The sequence below is a fragment of the Carassius auratus genome, chromosome 42 (genome assembly GCF_003368295.1).
Source record: "Carassius auratus strain Wakin chromosome 42, ASM336829v1, whole genome shotgun sequence".
NCBI lineage: Eukaryota > Metazoa > Chordata > Actinopteri > Cypriniformes > Cyprinidae > Carassius > Carassius auratus.
The window spans coordinates 16618586-16634183 of NC_039284.1; the positions used below are offsets into that span (position 1 = coordinate 16618586).

Sequence of the window (15598 nt, forward strand, 5' to 3'; positions counted from 1 at the left end):
ATAAAATAAAATAATTCAATTTTGTTCACTAGCAAAGCTTGGACCAGTATGGTCTTTCTGGTGAAACTGGTTGACCAAATGTACCAACATCCCAAACACCCCATGCCTGTGATTTCTTAACATTGCACCAGTCTAACTAACCAGAAAAGCTGATAGCTGGTCTTTAACCATCTCCAGTTCCTGAGGACCAGCAACAAACTGTGTGTTCCAGAACTCCAAGCGTTCCAGAGCCTCCTGTAGCCAGCGACTCAGTTCAACAGACTCACGCTTATACCTATGACAAACAACATGCACATTTAATATAAAATATAATAATTAAATAACAGACATGAAATTCAGTTGAAAAAATCCCCTGACCTTGTCGAGTGCTTCAGGATGGATTCCAGGATCTGTAGCTCTTTGTCGATCTTGGTGGAGTTGTTGAGCCAGTGCTCGCCCAAAAGAGTGAGCTTGTTCTCCAGGCTGGAGCAGCTCACATATGACAGAAGACGCTTCCCTTCCTCCAGCACCTGATGCAGCTTGTGTTGGTGCTCCGTCAGACTGGCTTTAAGAGCCTGATATCGTGACGATAATGGAAGGTCAAGTTGGAAAAGTCGATCAGATACAGTTAGACTGGTATTATTAGATTGTTTCATAATAACAGTTCAAACCCATATTGATCTGTAGACTAACTCTAGACTAACAAGGCATGATGGCTGAAGATTGATGATTTCTCTTGTACCTGATAGAGCTCTATTCTTTCATTCAGTCTCTCCTCCGTCTCCTCCAGCAGACCGATGCTCGGCAGACTTCCCTCCACAGCCTCCAGCAATCGGTACAAGTCCTGATAGTCTGAACCTAGACGACTCCACGTCTGATAAAGACACAAAAACGTACAAATACATACGTGAGTATGTAAGAAACAGTTTCATACTTGGAAATATTACTACCATTTAACAGTTTAGGGTCGGTAGGATTTTTTTATTGATTTGAAAGTCTCTTACGCTCACCAAGGCTGCATTTGTTTGATAAAAAATGGAGTAAAAAACTAATATTATGAAATATTATTAACATTTAAAAATATATACCGTATTTTTCGGACTATAAGTCGCACCTGAATATAAGTCGCATCAGTCCAAAAATACGTCATGAGGAGGAAAAAAACATATATAAGTCGCACTGGATTATAAGTTGCATTTATTTAGAACCAAGAACCAAGAGAAAACATTACCGTCTCCAACCACGAGAGGGCGCTCTATGCTGCTCAGTGTAGACTACAGGAGCAATGAGCTGCATAGAGCGCCCTCTCGCGGCTGGAGACGGTACTGTTTTCTCTTGGTTCATTTCTCGTAGTTCATTAATCTTGGTTCATGTCAAATTAATTTTAATAAATAAGTCACACCTGACTATAAGTCGCAGGACCAACCAAACTATGAAAAAAAGTGTGACTTATAGTCCGGAAAATACGGTATGTTTTATTAGAATATGTTGTAAAATTAAATATTGATTATTCATTATAACATTTGTTATTATTAATACTGGAAACATTTTATTTTTCCATATTAATATTAATAATTGTTATTAATAATAATATGTTATTTTGTTTATTTTTGTGAAAACTGTGCTAAAAAAAATTTAATTAATGGAAAGCTCCAATTCATTGGAAATAGAAACCTTTACTGTCACTTTTAACTTCCACCAAAATCCAGAACAATAGTGTACAGTGTATATACATAATACTCCATAAAAATCCTGTTACCTCTGAGACGCACTCCAGCTCAACTCCTCTTTTGTGCGCTTGCTTAAGCACATCCTGAGCCCGGGCTAGTGTCTCCTCCAGAGTCTGACGCTCATGTGGCAAAACAAAGGCACTGATTTTTTTGTAGAACGTCTCTGTGAGGACCATGTGCCACTCCAAACCTTGGAAAAATTCCTGCAAAAGAGTGTGGGACATATAAGGCTATGAGGGCCGTGCACAGCCTTCTAAATAAACACAAGACGTACCTGGGAGTTTGGTGTACAGTACCTTGTGTTTGTCTAGAAGGCTGTGCACGTCCTCTACTGAGCTGGCGATCATCTTCTGGTCAGCGTTCATCTTATCCTGGGCCGTGTCCACCAGATCGATTAGATCCTGGAGAACTCGTTCATACTGATTCTTCAGTGCCATGTTCTGGTTCAGTCCGCTCCGTCGAGAGCCCACCGTCATCACCAGCTCCTCATAAGCATCCTGTCCAGAAAGACTCGGGTATTTCACTTCTACACTGCTGTAACTCGGGACTACTTTCTGTTTTTATATTAACTGATAACACAAAAGTGTTTGACAGATTTCTTTATTTAGTGTATGTTGATGTCACTGGTTGTTACCTGTAGCTTCAGCAGCTCATTGGTGGAGAACTGGTCCAGCTGTAGCTCCGCCCCTCTGGCTTTCAGCTCTGTTATTCTGTGCTCAGAGTCTTTCAGCATCTCCTCGGCCTCTGCAATAGTCTGTCAGAGCAAAAGTGAGCTCACCGTGATATGAATGGATGAACTGTAAACAGTTTTATTGTTAACTAAAACTAAACATAAAACTATAAATTATAAAAATAAATAAAGCTACCATAATAGACCCTGGACCAAGTGGCTGGGGTATATTTTTAGCAATAGCCAAAAAACATTGTATTGTTTTTATGCCAAAAATCATTAAGATATTAAATATTGTAATGATCATGTTCCAGAAGATATTTTGTAAATTTCCTACCGTAAATATATCAAAACTTCAATAGTTACATCTCAGCCAAATATTGTCCTATTCTAACAAATTCCATACATCAATGGAAAACTTATTTATTCAGCTTTAAGATGATGTATAAATCTCAATTTCGAAAAAATGTCATCCAGGGTCACATATAAGATGAAGTATTAAAATAAATTAAAGTGGAATATAAATATGAAAAAAACTGAAACAAATAAATGACAAAATGCATAAAAACTTACAAATTAAAATAAAAACTGAAAATATTTGAAAATAATAATATATAAACAAAACAAACACCTGCACACTCATGCAATCATTGTTAATAAATATGACAACATCTAAAAATGAAATACAATTAGTAATCGTTAATTATCCAGTGCATTAATTAATCAAATATGAAGTATTCTGTCTTACTTCAATCTGTTTAGTTGTTGTGTGGTCAAGAACTCCTGCCACTTTCTGGATAATCTGGAACTTGCTTTCACTAAGCGCTTTAAAGAGATGCTGCAGCTCCGTCTGAAAAGAAACAGGAACTGAGATGAAGTTTTAGGGTTGCATTAATGTACAGAACTGAACGTTACTGATCAAGCCTGATTCCCACCTGGAAAGCTGTGAGCTCCCGCATCCTGCTCCTCATGGTGTCACAGCGGCGGTCCAGCGCTGACTCCAGAGCTCCCAGACGACGAGTCAGACAGTCGAGCGTGTCCTTCATCAGGGTCTGCTCTTCTTCAGAGAGTCCCACAGAGCCGACTATCAGCCCCTCACTGCGGTTGACCTGCCTCGTCACCTCCGTCACTTCTTTACCCAATGTCTGTGAAGAAAGGAAGCATTTCAACATTTTGACTTCACTAAACTTAAGATTTCTATATACAGTACATTTATGCATATACAGATGCTTTTATCCAATAGAGAAGTACAAGCAATTCATCACAGTGCCAACAACATTTCAAGTACACAATGCCACCTTGTGAAGTAACTCTTATATTCAAATGTGATTTATTTAATTCTACAGCTCTATCTGTAGTTTTACTTTTTACTATTATAAGTGTTATTATTTTTAACTAAAATGATAAAAAATTAAACAAAATATATAATAAAATAAATAAAAAAGCAGTAATTAAAATAAAATATAAATAAATAAATAAAAACTTAAACGTAAAAAGCTTGGCAAGTAAAATGACTACAACTAAAATATAAAATAAAATAAAATTAGAGCCATATAGAAATATTAAGCATTTAACAAAATTACTAAAACTTAAACTAAAATTAAAATGAAAACTATAATAACTATAATAAAATATAAAAACAAAAGCTAATGCAAAATATTCATAAATGCAGTAATACTATATTAATAATACTTGACAACAATAACTATTAGGAATGCTGAAGTACTTACACATTTATATAAACAGAAGTCTCTAATTAAAATTACTAATTTAATAAAATATTAGAAATGTTCTAAAAATACTAGAAATTATACTAAAAATGGTCTCTATTTAATTGTTATTTCACTAATTTAATTAATTTTAATAATTTAAAATATATTTTAAAAAGAAATAATCAATTTCATGCAATTTTAATATTTCATGTAATTTTCTGTCCTTGTAAGGACAAATATATATATATATATATATATATATATATATATATATATATATATATATATATATATATATATATATATATAAATCATATAAAGACTACTGGGATCCATTTCTACGTATATCTCAGATACCAACTGGTTCTAAAGTATTTTATACTTAAGTATACAAATGTCTCTAACATGAAAAAAACAACATCCAATGAGTGTTTGTGAATAGGTTTGGGTTTCTCCTGGAGGACAGCTAATGTCTGTCTCATAGGAATCTGTTACAGATAGCAAAACAATCTGCCGGCCAATGTTCAGACCTCGTGGTCAGAGAGCTGCATCTCAGCGTTCTCCGTCAGAAGCACAGGGCCAGAAAACAGTGTGTTCTCCACACCATCCACCCACGAGGACGTGGCTGTGACTGCTGAATAAAGCTGCTGCTCCATCAGAAAGACCTCTCGCTCTGTGGCCTGCAGAAACCATCAGACATAACCTTGTGTTTACCATGACACCAACGACAAACGCACGACAGAATGCTTAACTGTCGGTGTAAACGTTAGAATGCATTTGTATCAGAATGCATTTGTATCATTTGTATCAGAAGTGTTTTATAATAATGTGTCTACCTGAGGAGTCATCTCCTTTGCTGTCTGACTGAATCCATTGTGCAGAGACATCAGGCTGGACTTGTCCTGGACGTGAGTCTCTCTCTTATAGACCGGAGCTGCAGTCTTCACACAAGCAGTTCTGGAGTAAAACTGTTTGAAGATGTACAACTTTTACAAAACACTCCACCAACAGAGGTTTAACAGAGTTATGCAGCTCCAGTTATGCAACAATATTCCCTGAAGGCAGCCAGACAGCAACAAGAATAGTGTTAAAGTTTAAAGGAAAATAATAGCTGAAAACAGAAATAGGGAAAGAAAGAGGACTAGAGAGAGAGAGAGAAAGAGAGATAGAGACTAATAGTAATACGCAACATACATTAAAAACAGATTTATGGGAGAAAATATCTTGGTGATAAAACTGCTGAACTAAAATGTATGCATTTAAAACTAAAAAGAGTCTATATATGCTATTTGTAATCCACCCTCATACATTTAAATTATGAGAACTATTGATGGGAGAAACTTTGAATCACTTGCTTCTAAAACGAGTCACTGTTTCTGGTCAAAATGTTGTAAATGCAACTCAAATCAAACATGTATAAAAAAAACTATTACAAACAACTGAAAGAGTAATGTATTATATACAATTAACACATCATCAAATATGAATAGCCTGCATGTGTTTCTTTATTCATTTACACTTAATTAAAACGAATGATTCGAAAAGGTTTCAAAGCCTCATGAAGTAGTGTTTTGAACATGCGAAGAGTGTGAATGTGAAGAGTGAAGTGTACCGGTTGTTTGCTGTCTTGCTCCAGCGTGTTCATGAGGAGCTGTAGTTTAGTGGCCATGTCTTTTCTCAGACTTTCCCATCTCTTTCTCCTCTGCTTCTTCACGACCTGAACGTCTCCCTCCGGCTCGACATCAGGCGAGAGGATCTCTGTCGCACTGCAGAACATTTGAGAAACAGAAATGTGAAGAGCGAGTCAGGGGTGAGCGGTAATGGCAAAAAATATATATTTTCTGCAATACTTTGGCAGGTTTAGGGCAGATGACTCCCAAAGCTTTTGATATATTCTGTGCAGTGATTAGTTTGTAGGAGTAATGGAAATTTTTCCAAAAACTTTTACTTGGTTTCTACCTTTTATGGGCATTTTTACCTTCATATGGCCAATTTTGTCTAACCTAATTAAATTTATGCATCATCCTTTGTGTTAAATACTTACATATCATCAGTAAATTCAAATATTAAGATACTATGGGGATGTTACTAATCAAGTGAAATCAGTATTAACATTTATTTATTTTGTGCAATGCATGAAGTGGCATTTAGATGCATTTACACACACAGGACATGAATGCAGTTAACCTGCATGTTCAAAAGCATAAATAATGTTATAATATATATCGCAAACTCCTAAAGTCAGAGATTTCAGTTTGAGGTAAAAATGTTACTTGTGTGAGAACTGTTACCTGGCTCTGACGGGTGACGCCTGCTGGGTGAGGATTTCCTCTCCGCGACTCGCTACAGATTTCAGCAGCTTCTTCTGCTCTGCAAGTTGCTCTTCGAGCTCCTGAATTAATATTGTCATTCCTCATTTAAACAGATGCTTTTTTATTGAATGCAATTCACAGTAGACTTACTACAGGTTCATTCCCACTGGAGGACCCAATGGTGATCGTTTTAGATCCATTATTTCGTTTTTAAAACCTCAAAACTACCTTCTCGTAAAATGTGCTCTACCTTCTTCTTCTGGAGGGTGTCCTGGTGCTGTAGGCTGCGTGTGGAGCGGGCCTGGGCCAGCCAGTCCTGCATGTCTGGACTCTGGGAGAGACTGGAGTCTGATTCACTGGAGTCTGACGGCTCCTGGAGGGAATCCTGCAGGAGAGGGAAAATGCTAAATACATTAGGATTCAAATTTTGGTTTTGAATTTTGAAAACACATTGCTGAAACCGAATCATGATCATGAAACCAAATGATTATCCAATCGTGAATCAAATAATCAGTTATCATTCTGCAATATTCTTATGAATAATAGCAGGAAAAGAGGAAGCCGTGGAGGAGATTGTCATATTCAGAACGAAACCCAGTGCTGCTGAATTATTATGCATATAGAGTGACAAATAAAATTGCAGCGATATATTATTATTATTACGCTCGCACTTTGAGGGCCTTTCAACTCCTCCCAAATTAAAGTAGCCTGCAGGGCAAAAACAAAAAGATAAGAGACTAAGAGAAAAAAGTAATCAATTCTATTTTTATTATTTTATATTTAATATTATATTTATATATATATATATATATATATATATATATATATATATATAGTAAAACTCATATAGTTTAGCATTTTTACATTTTGGTTTTATGTATATATTTTTGGGCTTTTATTTATTGCTAAATTTGTATATATTTTATTAAAAATCTACTACATAAAATTATTATTATGTACCAAGATAATACCATGTTTTTTGGGCGCATGCATAAGTTACTTATGACATATAGCAAAGTATAATAGTGTGAGCACCTAATACTTTTACTATACCATGTAGCACTTTGGTACATTTTAAGCTAATTACATTTTTAAAGGTCCAAATGAACCTCTAAGACACAGAATCACAAACTTCTAATCTTCCGATCTTGATTCAGAGTTCAAGTGGCACCTGAATGTTGATCTGCTTGTCCTGCAGCATCCTCTGCAGCTCCATCAGGCTGCCCTTCAGCGAACGCAGCTTCCAGGCCAGCTGCTCCGCGTCCTCCCTGTTCTCCGGCCGGCCCTCCAGAAGAAGATTCTCGCTGTGTCTGGAGAGCTCGGAGAGAGCCAGCACCTTCTCCTGGATCTCCAGCAGCATGTTCTGCAGGAGCAACAGAAGCGAGGCCAGCTCAAACATGGTTCTTCCGCTCTCATCCCAGGCCCTTACCGACACCTGCAGCACTGTACATTATCCCTAATCCCTCACGTGCCATGCTCCCAGTAAACATGCATGCCTTAATATATCAGGAATGTATAAAAGTAATTGAAATTATACCCTAAAAAATGTCAAGACTATGCATGTGCTTGTAATAAAAAGTCAAGGTGTTTCACAGTGGGACATCTGACAGTTTGTAACCTTCTCATGAAGTCAAAAGTAGCCCCGCCCCTTTCCCCACTAATGCTGCAGCCACCCTCATGAATATGTAATAGGAGGCAGAGCAGATCCCAATCCTCTCTCAGGAATCCTCTAATACCCTTAAAGCCATTATAACTGTGAACGGTGATACGTTGAGACATTTACATAATCTGATTACAGCTTGTGCCACAGACGCTTAAGAATCAATCCATCTGAACGCTCACAGGCCTTCTAATAATGCTGTTTAGAGTTCACAAAGTTTCCAATCAAAAAACTCAATCACACAAAGCAGGCATACATTTTAGGAGTTGACACAAAATAATACATTACTTTTGTACTTCAGTCTGTAAATAATGAATAAAGTTTAATACTCTGCTGTGGGGGCGCTCTAACCTGAGAGTCTATGAGTTGCTCTTCCATGTATGAGTCCTTAGAACAGGAAGTGATGTCACTGCGAGTGCTCTGCAGCCATTGGTCCAGCTGGTCTGCCTGGTTCAGGTAGCACTGCAAAGCCTGAGCCTGTTGCTGCTTTTCCACTCGTTCACTCTGTCGCTCCTACACACATCAGCATATACACATACATATACTGGCTATCTTTAAAGAAAAGAAGCCTTTAACAGGCAATAAAATGAATGAAAAAATCTGAACACCATAACATTCTGAAGAAACATGAAATACTTATCATGACGTTAATGATAACATCCATCTTTCTGTTTTGTTTAAAAAAATTTTTTTATTTGTTTTACAGCAAGGAAAAATGAAACTGATCAAAAGTGAGTGAACACAGATATAATTTTACAAAAGATTTCTATTTCAAGTAAATGCTGTTCTTTTGAACTTTCTATCCATCAAATAATCCTGAAATAATTTATTATGATTTCTACATTCCACAAAAATATTAAGCAGCACAACAGTTTTCAATAATGATTAGACATTAGATTAGCACATTAGAATGATTTCTGAAGGATCATGTGACACTAAAGACTTTAAAATATATTCCAATAGAAAACTGTTATTTAAAACTGTAATATTATTTTACAATATTACTGTTTTTACAATATTACTGGGTTAAATTAATGCAGCCTTGGTGAACATAAGAGGCTTATTTCAAAAACATAAAATGTTTTTTTTTATTATTATTATTATTTACAATACTATTTCTTTATTTTTTTAACATTACTAACTTTTGTAATAGGCAGTCACATTCGGTTTGCATTTCAAAACTACATTTGAAATCATAGTTTTCCAAAGTTTTGTAAAAAACTGAGCACTAATTATGCATGAAGGGTGTTCTAAAAATAAGTTACATTTATTCTTAAATAATTTTTCCTGGCATACCTCAAGAAGCTGGCGTTTTCCAGAAGCCTTCATGTGGATGGTAGTCATCCTCTCGGACAGCACAGTGAGCGTGGACTGCATGGCCAGCTGATCCGCAGAGTCCGAGTCCACCGCATCAGTGATCAGCTCTTCTGTGAAGCTGGACTGAAGCTCTTCTATATCATTCTGCAGTTTCACAATTTCCTCCACCTGATTCTGGAGGACGTTTTGTTGTGCATCAGTAATCTTATAGATTTCTTACAGTGTAGAGCTATAGCAAAAAACAATGAAGAAGCTCCCTTAGTATTTCAATCGTCTCACCTGATGTAGCACCATTTGTCTGTCAGGACTGAGATCATGCATGGGGGGCTCGTTTAATCTGGTCTCGATGGACTCCATCTTAGTCGAGATGATCTGTAGAGAGCCTTGATAGCGCTGCTGCTTCTCTAGAGCTTCATAGAGCGTCTTCTGCTTTTCACTTATCTGTAAAACATGAAGATAAACCTGAAGAGCACATTTGAAATCCTGGTGCATTTGACCGTTGAACACAAAAAGCCACACGCACCACATTTTTCAGGGTCTCCCACGAGCGCTGAAGATCATCTAAGCTCGCTACAGACTCAAGCGTGGGATTGTACAGCTCCTGAATGGGTGCTCTGGTGAGAGTGGCCCTTCCCATGGACATCTAGATTCAGGACAGACAAGAGAAAACCATGCATGATTAAATATATCATGTTAATGTGCTAGAAAGTAATTGCACTGCAGTCTGTCACAGACATGTACTGATTCAGGATACTATATGTTCAGAATGATGCATTACACCCACTGGGAGTGCAGTAGAGTTATTATAGTATAATAAAGATATAGTTTTTATTCATATTTTTAATCAGTTTGTGTTTTTTCAAATGTTACATTGTTAAATTTGCATTGTATTTGTATTATATGCATTTATATGTAGTAATGTTGATGTGCATTTCTATCATTTAATTCTTTTTTTTATGTCTATAATAGTTTGTATTAATTATTGTAACCATATACTACCGTGACTTACTAACTGAAATAAGCTGAAGCAATAAAATGACTTAAACTAAAATAAAAATAAATTCAAACCATATCGAAATATTTAAAATGATGCAACTTGATTTGATTTTTGTGAGGGACATATAAACCAGTATTAATACGAGCATGAGCTTCATTATTTGAATGTATTGGACAAAGACAATGAACAACTGAGAACGTAGCATTACTATACAAAACATTATTTCATATTATTTCATATACTATTTTTACAAATCGAATGCAGTATACAGTATAAACTGCGCAGTAGACAGCATGTTAAGTTTAAATTCTATATATATTTTTATTTGATTTGTATTTTTTAAATGAAGGTGAAACTAGTAATTGCATGAGGGCAGCACAGGCTAAAAGTCAGCTAGGAATCAGATTGCGTCGACATCCCTGCTAATACCTTGCTAATGGCTGCTTCAGAGTAAGTGATAGGAGAGGGAGATGGACAGAAAGCAGGAGAGCAGATCTCACTGCTGGTGCCCTCCTCTCCAGACTCCTCTGTCACAGGAGACAGGAAAGACTGACAGCATCACGAGAAAGAGAGAGAGTCACGGAGCAGAAGATGTTAGTCGATCACTTCACAAAGCTGTTAATCAAGTTATCTGATTTTGACATGCAAAGATCACAGAGAGATACAGGAAGTCAAATTTAAAAGGGTCCGTTTTTAATCAACACAATGCAATTTGATTTCTTATTCTGCATTTTATATTTTTCATGCAAAATATTTTAATACTAAATTTGGATTAATCTGAAAACACTTTTCAAGGGAAACATATCTTAATCCATTTGCATGTCAAGTAATTATATATTTTTAATGCAAGACGAAACTTCCATTACAAATCATGTTTTGTAGTGCCCAGTTATTTAGAATATATGAACAAACAGCAATTGCTTTTTAAAATATTTAACACTCCAGTCTGTTTCCTTTTCCCATTATTACACTTTCAAGCCCGTGTTCAGGGTAATGGTACGTACTGAGACTTGTGATTGAGTATTTCGTTGAATAGCATCACCATCCGGTTCCTCCAGACTCTGGGTTAAACCGTCTGCATCACTCACTGTCAGGAGTGTGGTGGCGTGTTTAGCTTTCACCGTCAGCATCTTACACTTGGAGTTCAGGGATGCAATTTGCTCATGGTAGCCCTTGATTTTCTGGGCCAGTTCCTGTTTGGATAAAAACAAACACAGAATATTACAAATGTTAATTAGATTCCCTTTAGGTTAATGCAAGAAGAAGTCTGGCTAAACACAAACAAGAAGACATAAAAAAAAAAAAAAAAACAAGATTAGCAGTGTGGCATCTCTGAGCTGAATATCCATCTCATCTCGTCAATGTTGTAATTTTTACCTAAAATATTTAATTTGTTTATATTTAATTCTTTTTATTTATGTAAAAAATGAAGAAAAAAAACAATATTTTTTTCCGAAATATTAATAAATACTATAAAAGTAAATAAATAATACAAAAATAACACTGCACCTCATGATGGCTAATTTGTGTCTGCAGCTCTTGAATGTTACTGGTGTTCACAGGTTGGTCCTGAATGACCCGGTGAGCATCTTCAATCATGGCCTGCAGATTTCTGACTTCCTGTTCGTACTGTTCATACTGCACCACTGCCTCCTAAAACAGATATAACATGCATATGGTTTTTTTTATATCACAAAGACGACGTTCATTATAATTACTACACCCTCTTTCACATGCATCTGACATATTTAAATGAAAATTAATAGTTTTTAGCACCTTTACGAATTTGTGTCATTACGTAGCAACAACAATAATGATCTGGTTTAATATAGCAAAAGCTGACCTACTCTTAAAGTACACATGCAAGGTTGTGTCACAGTGTCTTGGTTGTGTTCCCTGGGTTTCCACTAGATGTCCTCCTTTCCCACGGTGTCTGTCACTTTATTAACTGTCTGTTCCCTTATTTGTTCACCTTCCTCCTTGTTTGGGTTAATTGATTATTCCCCACCTGTCTCCAGTTCCCTCATTACCTTCTGTGTATTTATACCCGGTCTGTCCGAGTGTATGTCACGGAGTCCTCGTCTAATGTCTTGTCATTCCGTAGTCTTGATCCTGCCTTGTGTTTTGTCTGTTCTTGTTTATTTGGATTCTCTGGTTTTGACCCTGCCTGGACTGTTTACCCCTTTCGATTGCCCCTTAATAAATATCTTACCTGCACCTGGATCTCTCCGTGTTTCTTGTATCACCGAACGTGACAGACACCGTGGGAAAGGAGGACATCTAGTGAAAACCCAGGGAACACAACCCAGACACTGTGACAGTATCAATTAACCCAAACAAGGAGGAAGGTGACCAAAGAAGGGAACAGACAGTTAATAAAGTGACAGACACTGTGGGAAAGGAGGACATCTAGTGGAAACCCAGGGAACACAACCCAGACACTGTGACAGGTTGTTCATCATCATTATTTATGTTAAAAAATAACCCTCTGAATACATCTCTAATTTATAATCCTTCCTGACAGATCATAAAACAAACACAACTATTTGTGCCTAATAAGCCATAAACATGCAACACATGAATCAGAAATGCACTGGATTTGGAGCTTGAATCAAGACCAGCTGGTGAGCAGGTGTTTTTATTCCCATCTGCTGCCGCAGCAGCTCCTCCTACCTGCAGGATGTTGCATTGCTGGATGGCGGTGTGCTGGAGTTGACTGGCCTCTTGCTGGAGATTCAGAGCAGTGTGGCAGATGGAGAGACTGGTCACCACTTCCTCAGGAACTCTTAGAGCGCTCTGACAGTCCTGTACGGCCTCCACCTGCTGCTTGAAGCTCTCCATGTCCGCCAGCAAACGCTGAAAAAGATTAAAATCTATTCTAAGAACAAAACTACTTCCCTTCCACACTAAAATATAGGTTCATGAAAAGCACTCAATAATTCATCTGAAAAACCTTTCTGTTACCAGTTTCAGATTTTTAACCAGTTACACTACAGCCACAGACCTGTTTACTAAGAAAAGTATACTTTATTATGTTTACTTTATGCCTAGTTAAAAGGAATAGTTCACCCAAAAATACAATTTAGCTGAAAAAGTACTCGTCCTCGGACCATCCTGAAATTTAGCATTTCATTGCTTGCTCACCAGTGGATCGTCTGCAGTGAATGGGTGCCGTCAGAATCCAAACAGCTGATAAAAACATCACAATAATCCAAACAACTCTAGTACATCAATTAACATCTGACTGCGGAAGATCCTTTGATGAGCTAGTGATGTAATACTAAATGTCTCCAAACCTGGAGACAGATTTAAAGAGGAAAATAAACACTTCTTGAGAAAGAAGACGGATTAATGTACCTGTCTTTGAGTCAGTTGTTCTTTAAGACTCAGTCGGGCCAGTTCTGGAGACGTAAGAGTGGCCTGAACCTGCTCCAGAGACACATGCAGGGCCTTCACTCCACTCTCAAACCTCTCCATATCCTGAAAAACAAAATAGAAAGGCAATCACATTAAGCTAGAGAAAAAGTCTCCAGTGTATTGAAGAGAATAAATCATAAAAAAGGTCACACCTTTGCTGCGTCCTGTAGACTCTGCAGTCGGGATCTGATGCTCTGCTCCAGCTCCTCAGTGTGTCGGCTCAGTTCTGACACCTGCTGTCCCATTGCCTCCACCTGCAGCGTCTCTGACAGTACCTCCACCTTCTCCTGCATGGTCCTCAGGTCACCATGGAGCTCACCTGACTCACGGAGAACAGACTGCAGGGCCAAAAACACAGATAGGTGATTTCATAAAAATAACTGAAGATGGACTCTATGTGATATGTGTATTCTGTGTATTGTGGTTCACCTGATACATCTTGATCTGCTCTTGCAGGTGTGAGGAGGAGTTCCAGATGATGTTGGCCTTCACCAGACTCCTGGCTCTGTCTGTCCACTTCACTATGAACTCAAACATCTCATTGTATTCATCTAGATGTGCATCAGCCTTGAGAGACAAGACATACCACATTGCATTCAGATATGAAAAGCTGTAATTGAAAGATTACGAATGATCAAATAGCTTGTAGGAAATAGGTTCAGTTTGACTAAGATTGTGTCTTTTTTCTATTAGCAGAATGTTCAATTTGTCTTTAATCGATTAGTCAAATTTAACAGAAGTTTTTACCTTCTTTAGCCATATTGTCTTATATTCGGCCAGTCGAAGAGTGTGATGATGGATCTCTCGTAATTTGGCAATAGCATCAGCCAGTTGTCTAGCTATCAAAGGGTTACGACGACCAAAGTCCAGCACTGCAACGTCTAGCTCAGCGAGATTTCGTCCACATCCGTCAAGTTCATCACAGAGATGCTAGAAATACAGTCCAAGTAGTTTATGGTCATTTAAAAGAGGGAAATTTGTTTATAAAAAAACAACAGAAATATTATAATGTAAAAGATTATTTGAATGCAACACTAACTCTGGCCTCATCTTTGGCCTGATCAATATCAGTGGCCTTTTCCTTTAGAGAGTTAGAGACAGCCTTCAATTTTTCAGACACGTCATGAATTCTGGAGTGGAACTCTTCTTTTATAACTCTGGTCTTCTGGATGTCTCTCTCCTTGGCTTGAACCTAAAGATATTATTCATTATTTATATCTTCCATGAAGCTTTAGCAAAAAAAAGCTAGCATTGTGGAAAACATATGTCTTCTACGAAATAATGAGAAACTGCCTATTAATTCACAATGAAAACAAAAGGGTACTTATGTACCTGGTCCTCAATGGATCCTAGGGCCAGGGACACTTCTGCCAGCTGCATTGAGATCTCAGATGGTAAAATAGTGTATAGGTCCAAGTATTTACTTTGCTGCTGCTCTGCAAGGTTGTCTACATTCTGACGATGAGTTATCAGCTCTCCATGCATCACCTGCACAATGATCCAATTCAATAAAGGCAAATTCATAGTGCCATTCTGTTAGCAAACTACCACTATAGTATGTATACTATGGATGATTTGCCAATCATCTATATGCATGCAATACCAGGATGACACAATATGTTTGCTAAAATGTGCAGTATACAAGCAAGATAAACTGTGCTGGCTACTGCATCCCACATTGCAATGAGCACAGCTTTATTTCAAGTCACCTGAATAAACATGTACTATACAGGTGCTGGTTATATAATTAGAATATCATCAAAAAGTTGATTTATTTCACTAATTCCATTCAAAAAGTGAAACT

General features: G+C 37.2%; 1 protein-coding gene across 4 annotated transcripts in view; it reads right to left on the bottom strand.

Moving 5' to 3' along the window:
- LOC113060886 (nesprin-1-like) overlaps nucleotides 1-15598 on the bottom strand; it is a 103616-nt gene that overhangs the window by 25294 nt on the left and 62724 nt on the right. For all 4 annotated transcript variants that reach the window (XM_026230129.1, XM_026230126.1, XM_026230128.1 and 1 more), the window contains 28 exons: nucleotides 15127-15282; nucleotides 14834-14986; nucleotides 14542-14724; nucleotides 14224-14361; nucleotides 13947-14132; nucleotides 13735-13857; nucleotides 13051-13233; nucleotides 11887-12030; nucleotides 11382-11570; nucleotides 10807-10926; nucleotides 9904-10023; nucleotides 9660-9821; nucleotides 9360-9554; nucleotides 8415-8576; nucleotides 7575-7766; nucleotides 6654-6788; nucleotides 6383-6483; nucleotides 5704-5857; nucleotides 4928-5059; nucleotides 4622-4771; nucleotides 3315-3524; nucleotides 3128-3229; nucleotides 2344-2463; nucleotides 2006-2206; nucleotides 1739-1912; nucleotides 722-853; nucleotides 358-554; nucleotides 142-274 (listed from right to left, as the gene is read on the bottom strand). In XM_026230129.1, the coding sequence (XP_026085914.1) occupies nucleotides 142-274; nucleotides 358-554; nucleotides 722-853; nucleotides 1739-1912; nucleotides 2006-2206; nucleotides 2344-2463; nucleotides 3128-3229; nucleotides 3315-3524; nucleotides 4622-4771; nucleotides 4928-5059; nucleotides 5704-5857; nucleotides 6383-6483; nucleotides 6654-6788; nucleotides 7575-7766; nucleotides 8415-8576; nucleotides 9360-9554; nucleotides 9660-9821; nucleotides 9904-10023; nucleotides 10807-10926; nucleotides 11382-11570; nucleotides 11887-12030; nucleotides 13051-13233; nucleotides 13735-13857; nucleotides 13947-14132; nucleotides 14224-14361; nucleotides 14542-14724; nucleotides 14834-14986; nucleotides 15127-15282 (4347 nt within the window). The remainder of the gene's footprint in view (nucleotides 1-141; nucleotides 275-357; nucleotides 555-721; nucleotides 854-1738; nucleotides 1913-2005; nucleotides 2207-2343; nucleotides 2464-3127; nucleotides 3230-3314; nucleotides 3525-4621; nucleotides 4772-4927; nucleotides 5060-5703; nucleotides 5858-6382; nucleotides 6484-6653; nucleotides 6789-7574; nucleotides 7767-8414; nucleotides 8577-9359; nucleotides 9555-9659; nucleotides 9822-9903; nucleotides 10024-10806; nucleotides 10927-11381; nucleotides 11571-11886; nucleotides 12031-13050; nucleotides 13234-13734; nucleotides 13858-13946; nucleotides 14133-14223; nucleotides 14362-14541; nucleotides 14725-14833; nucleotides 14987-15126; nucleotides 15283-15598) is intronic.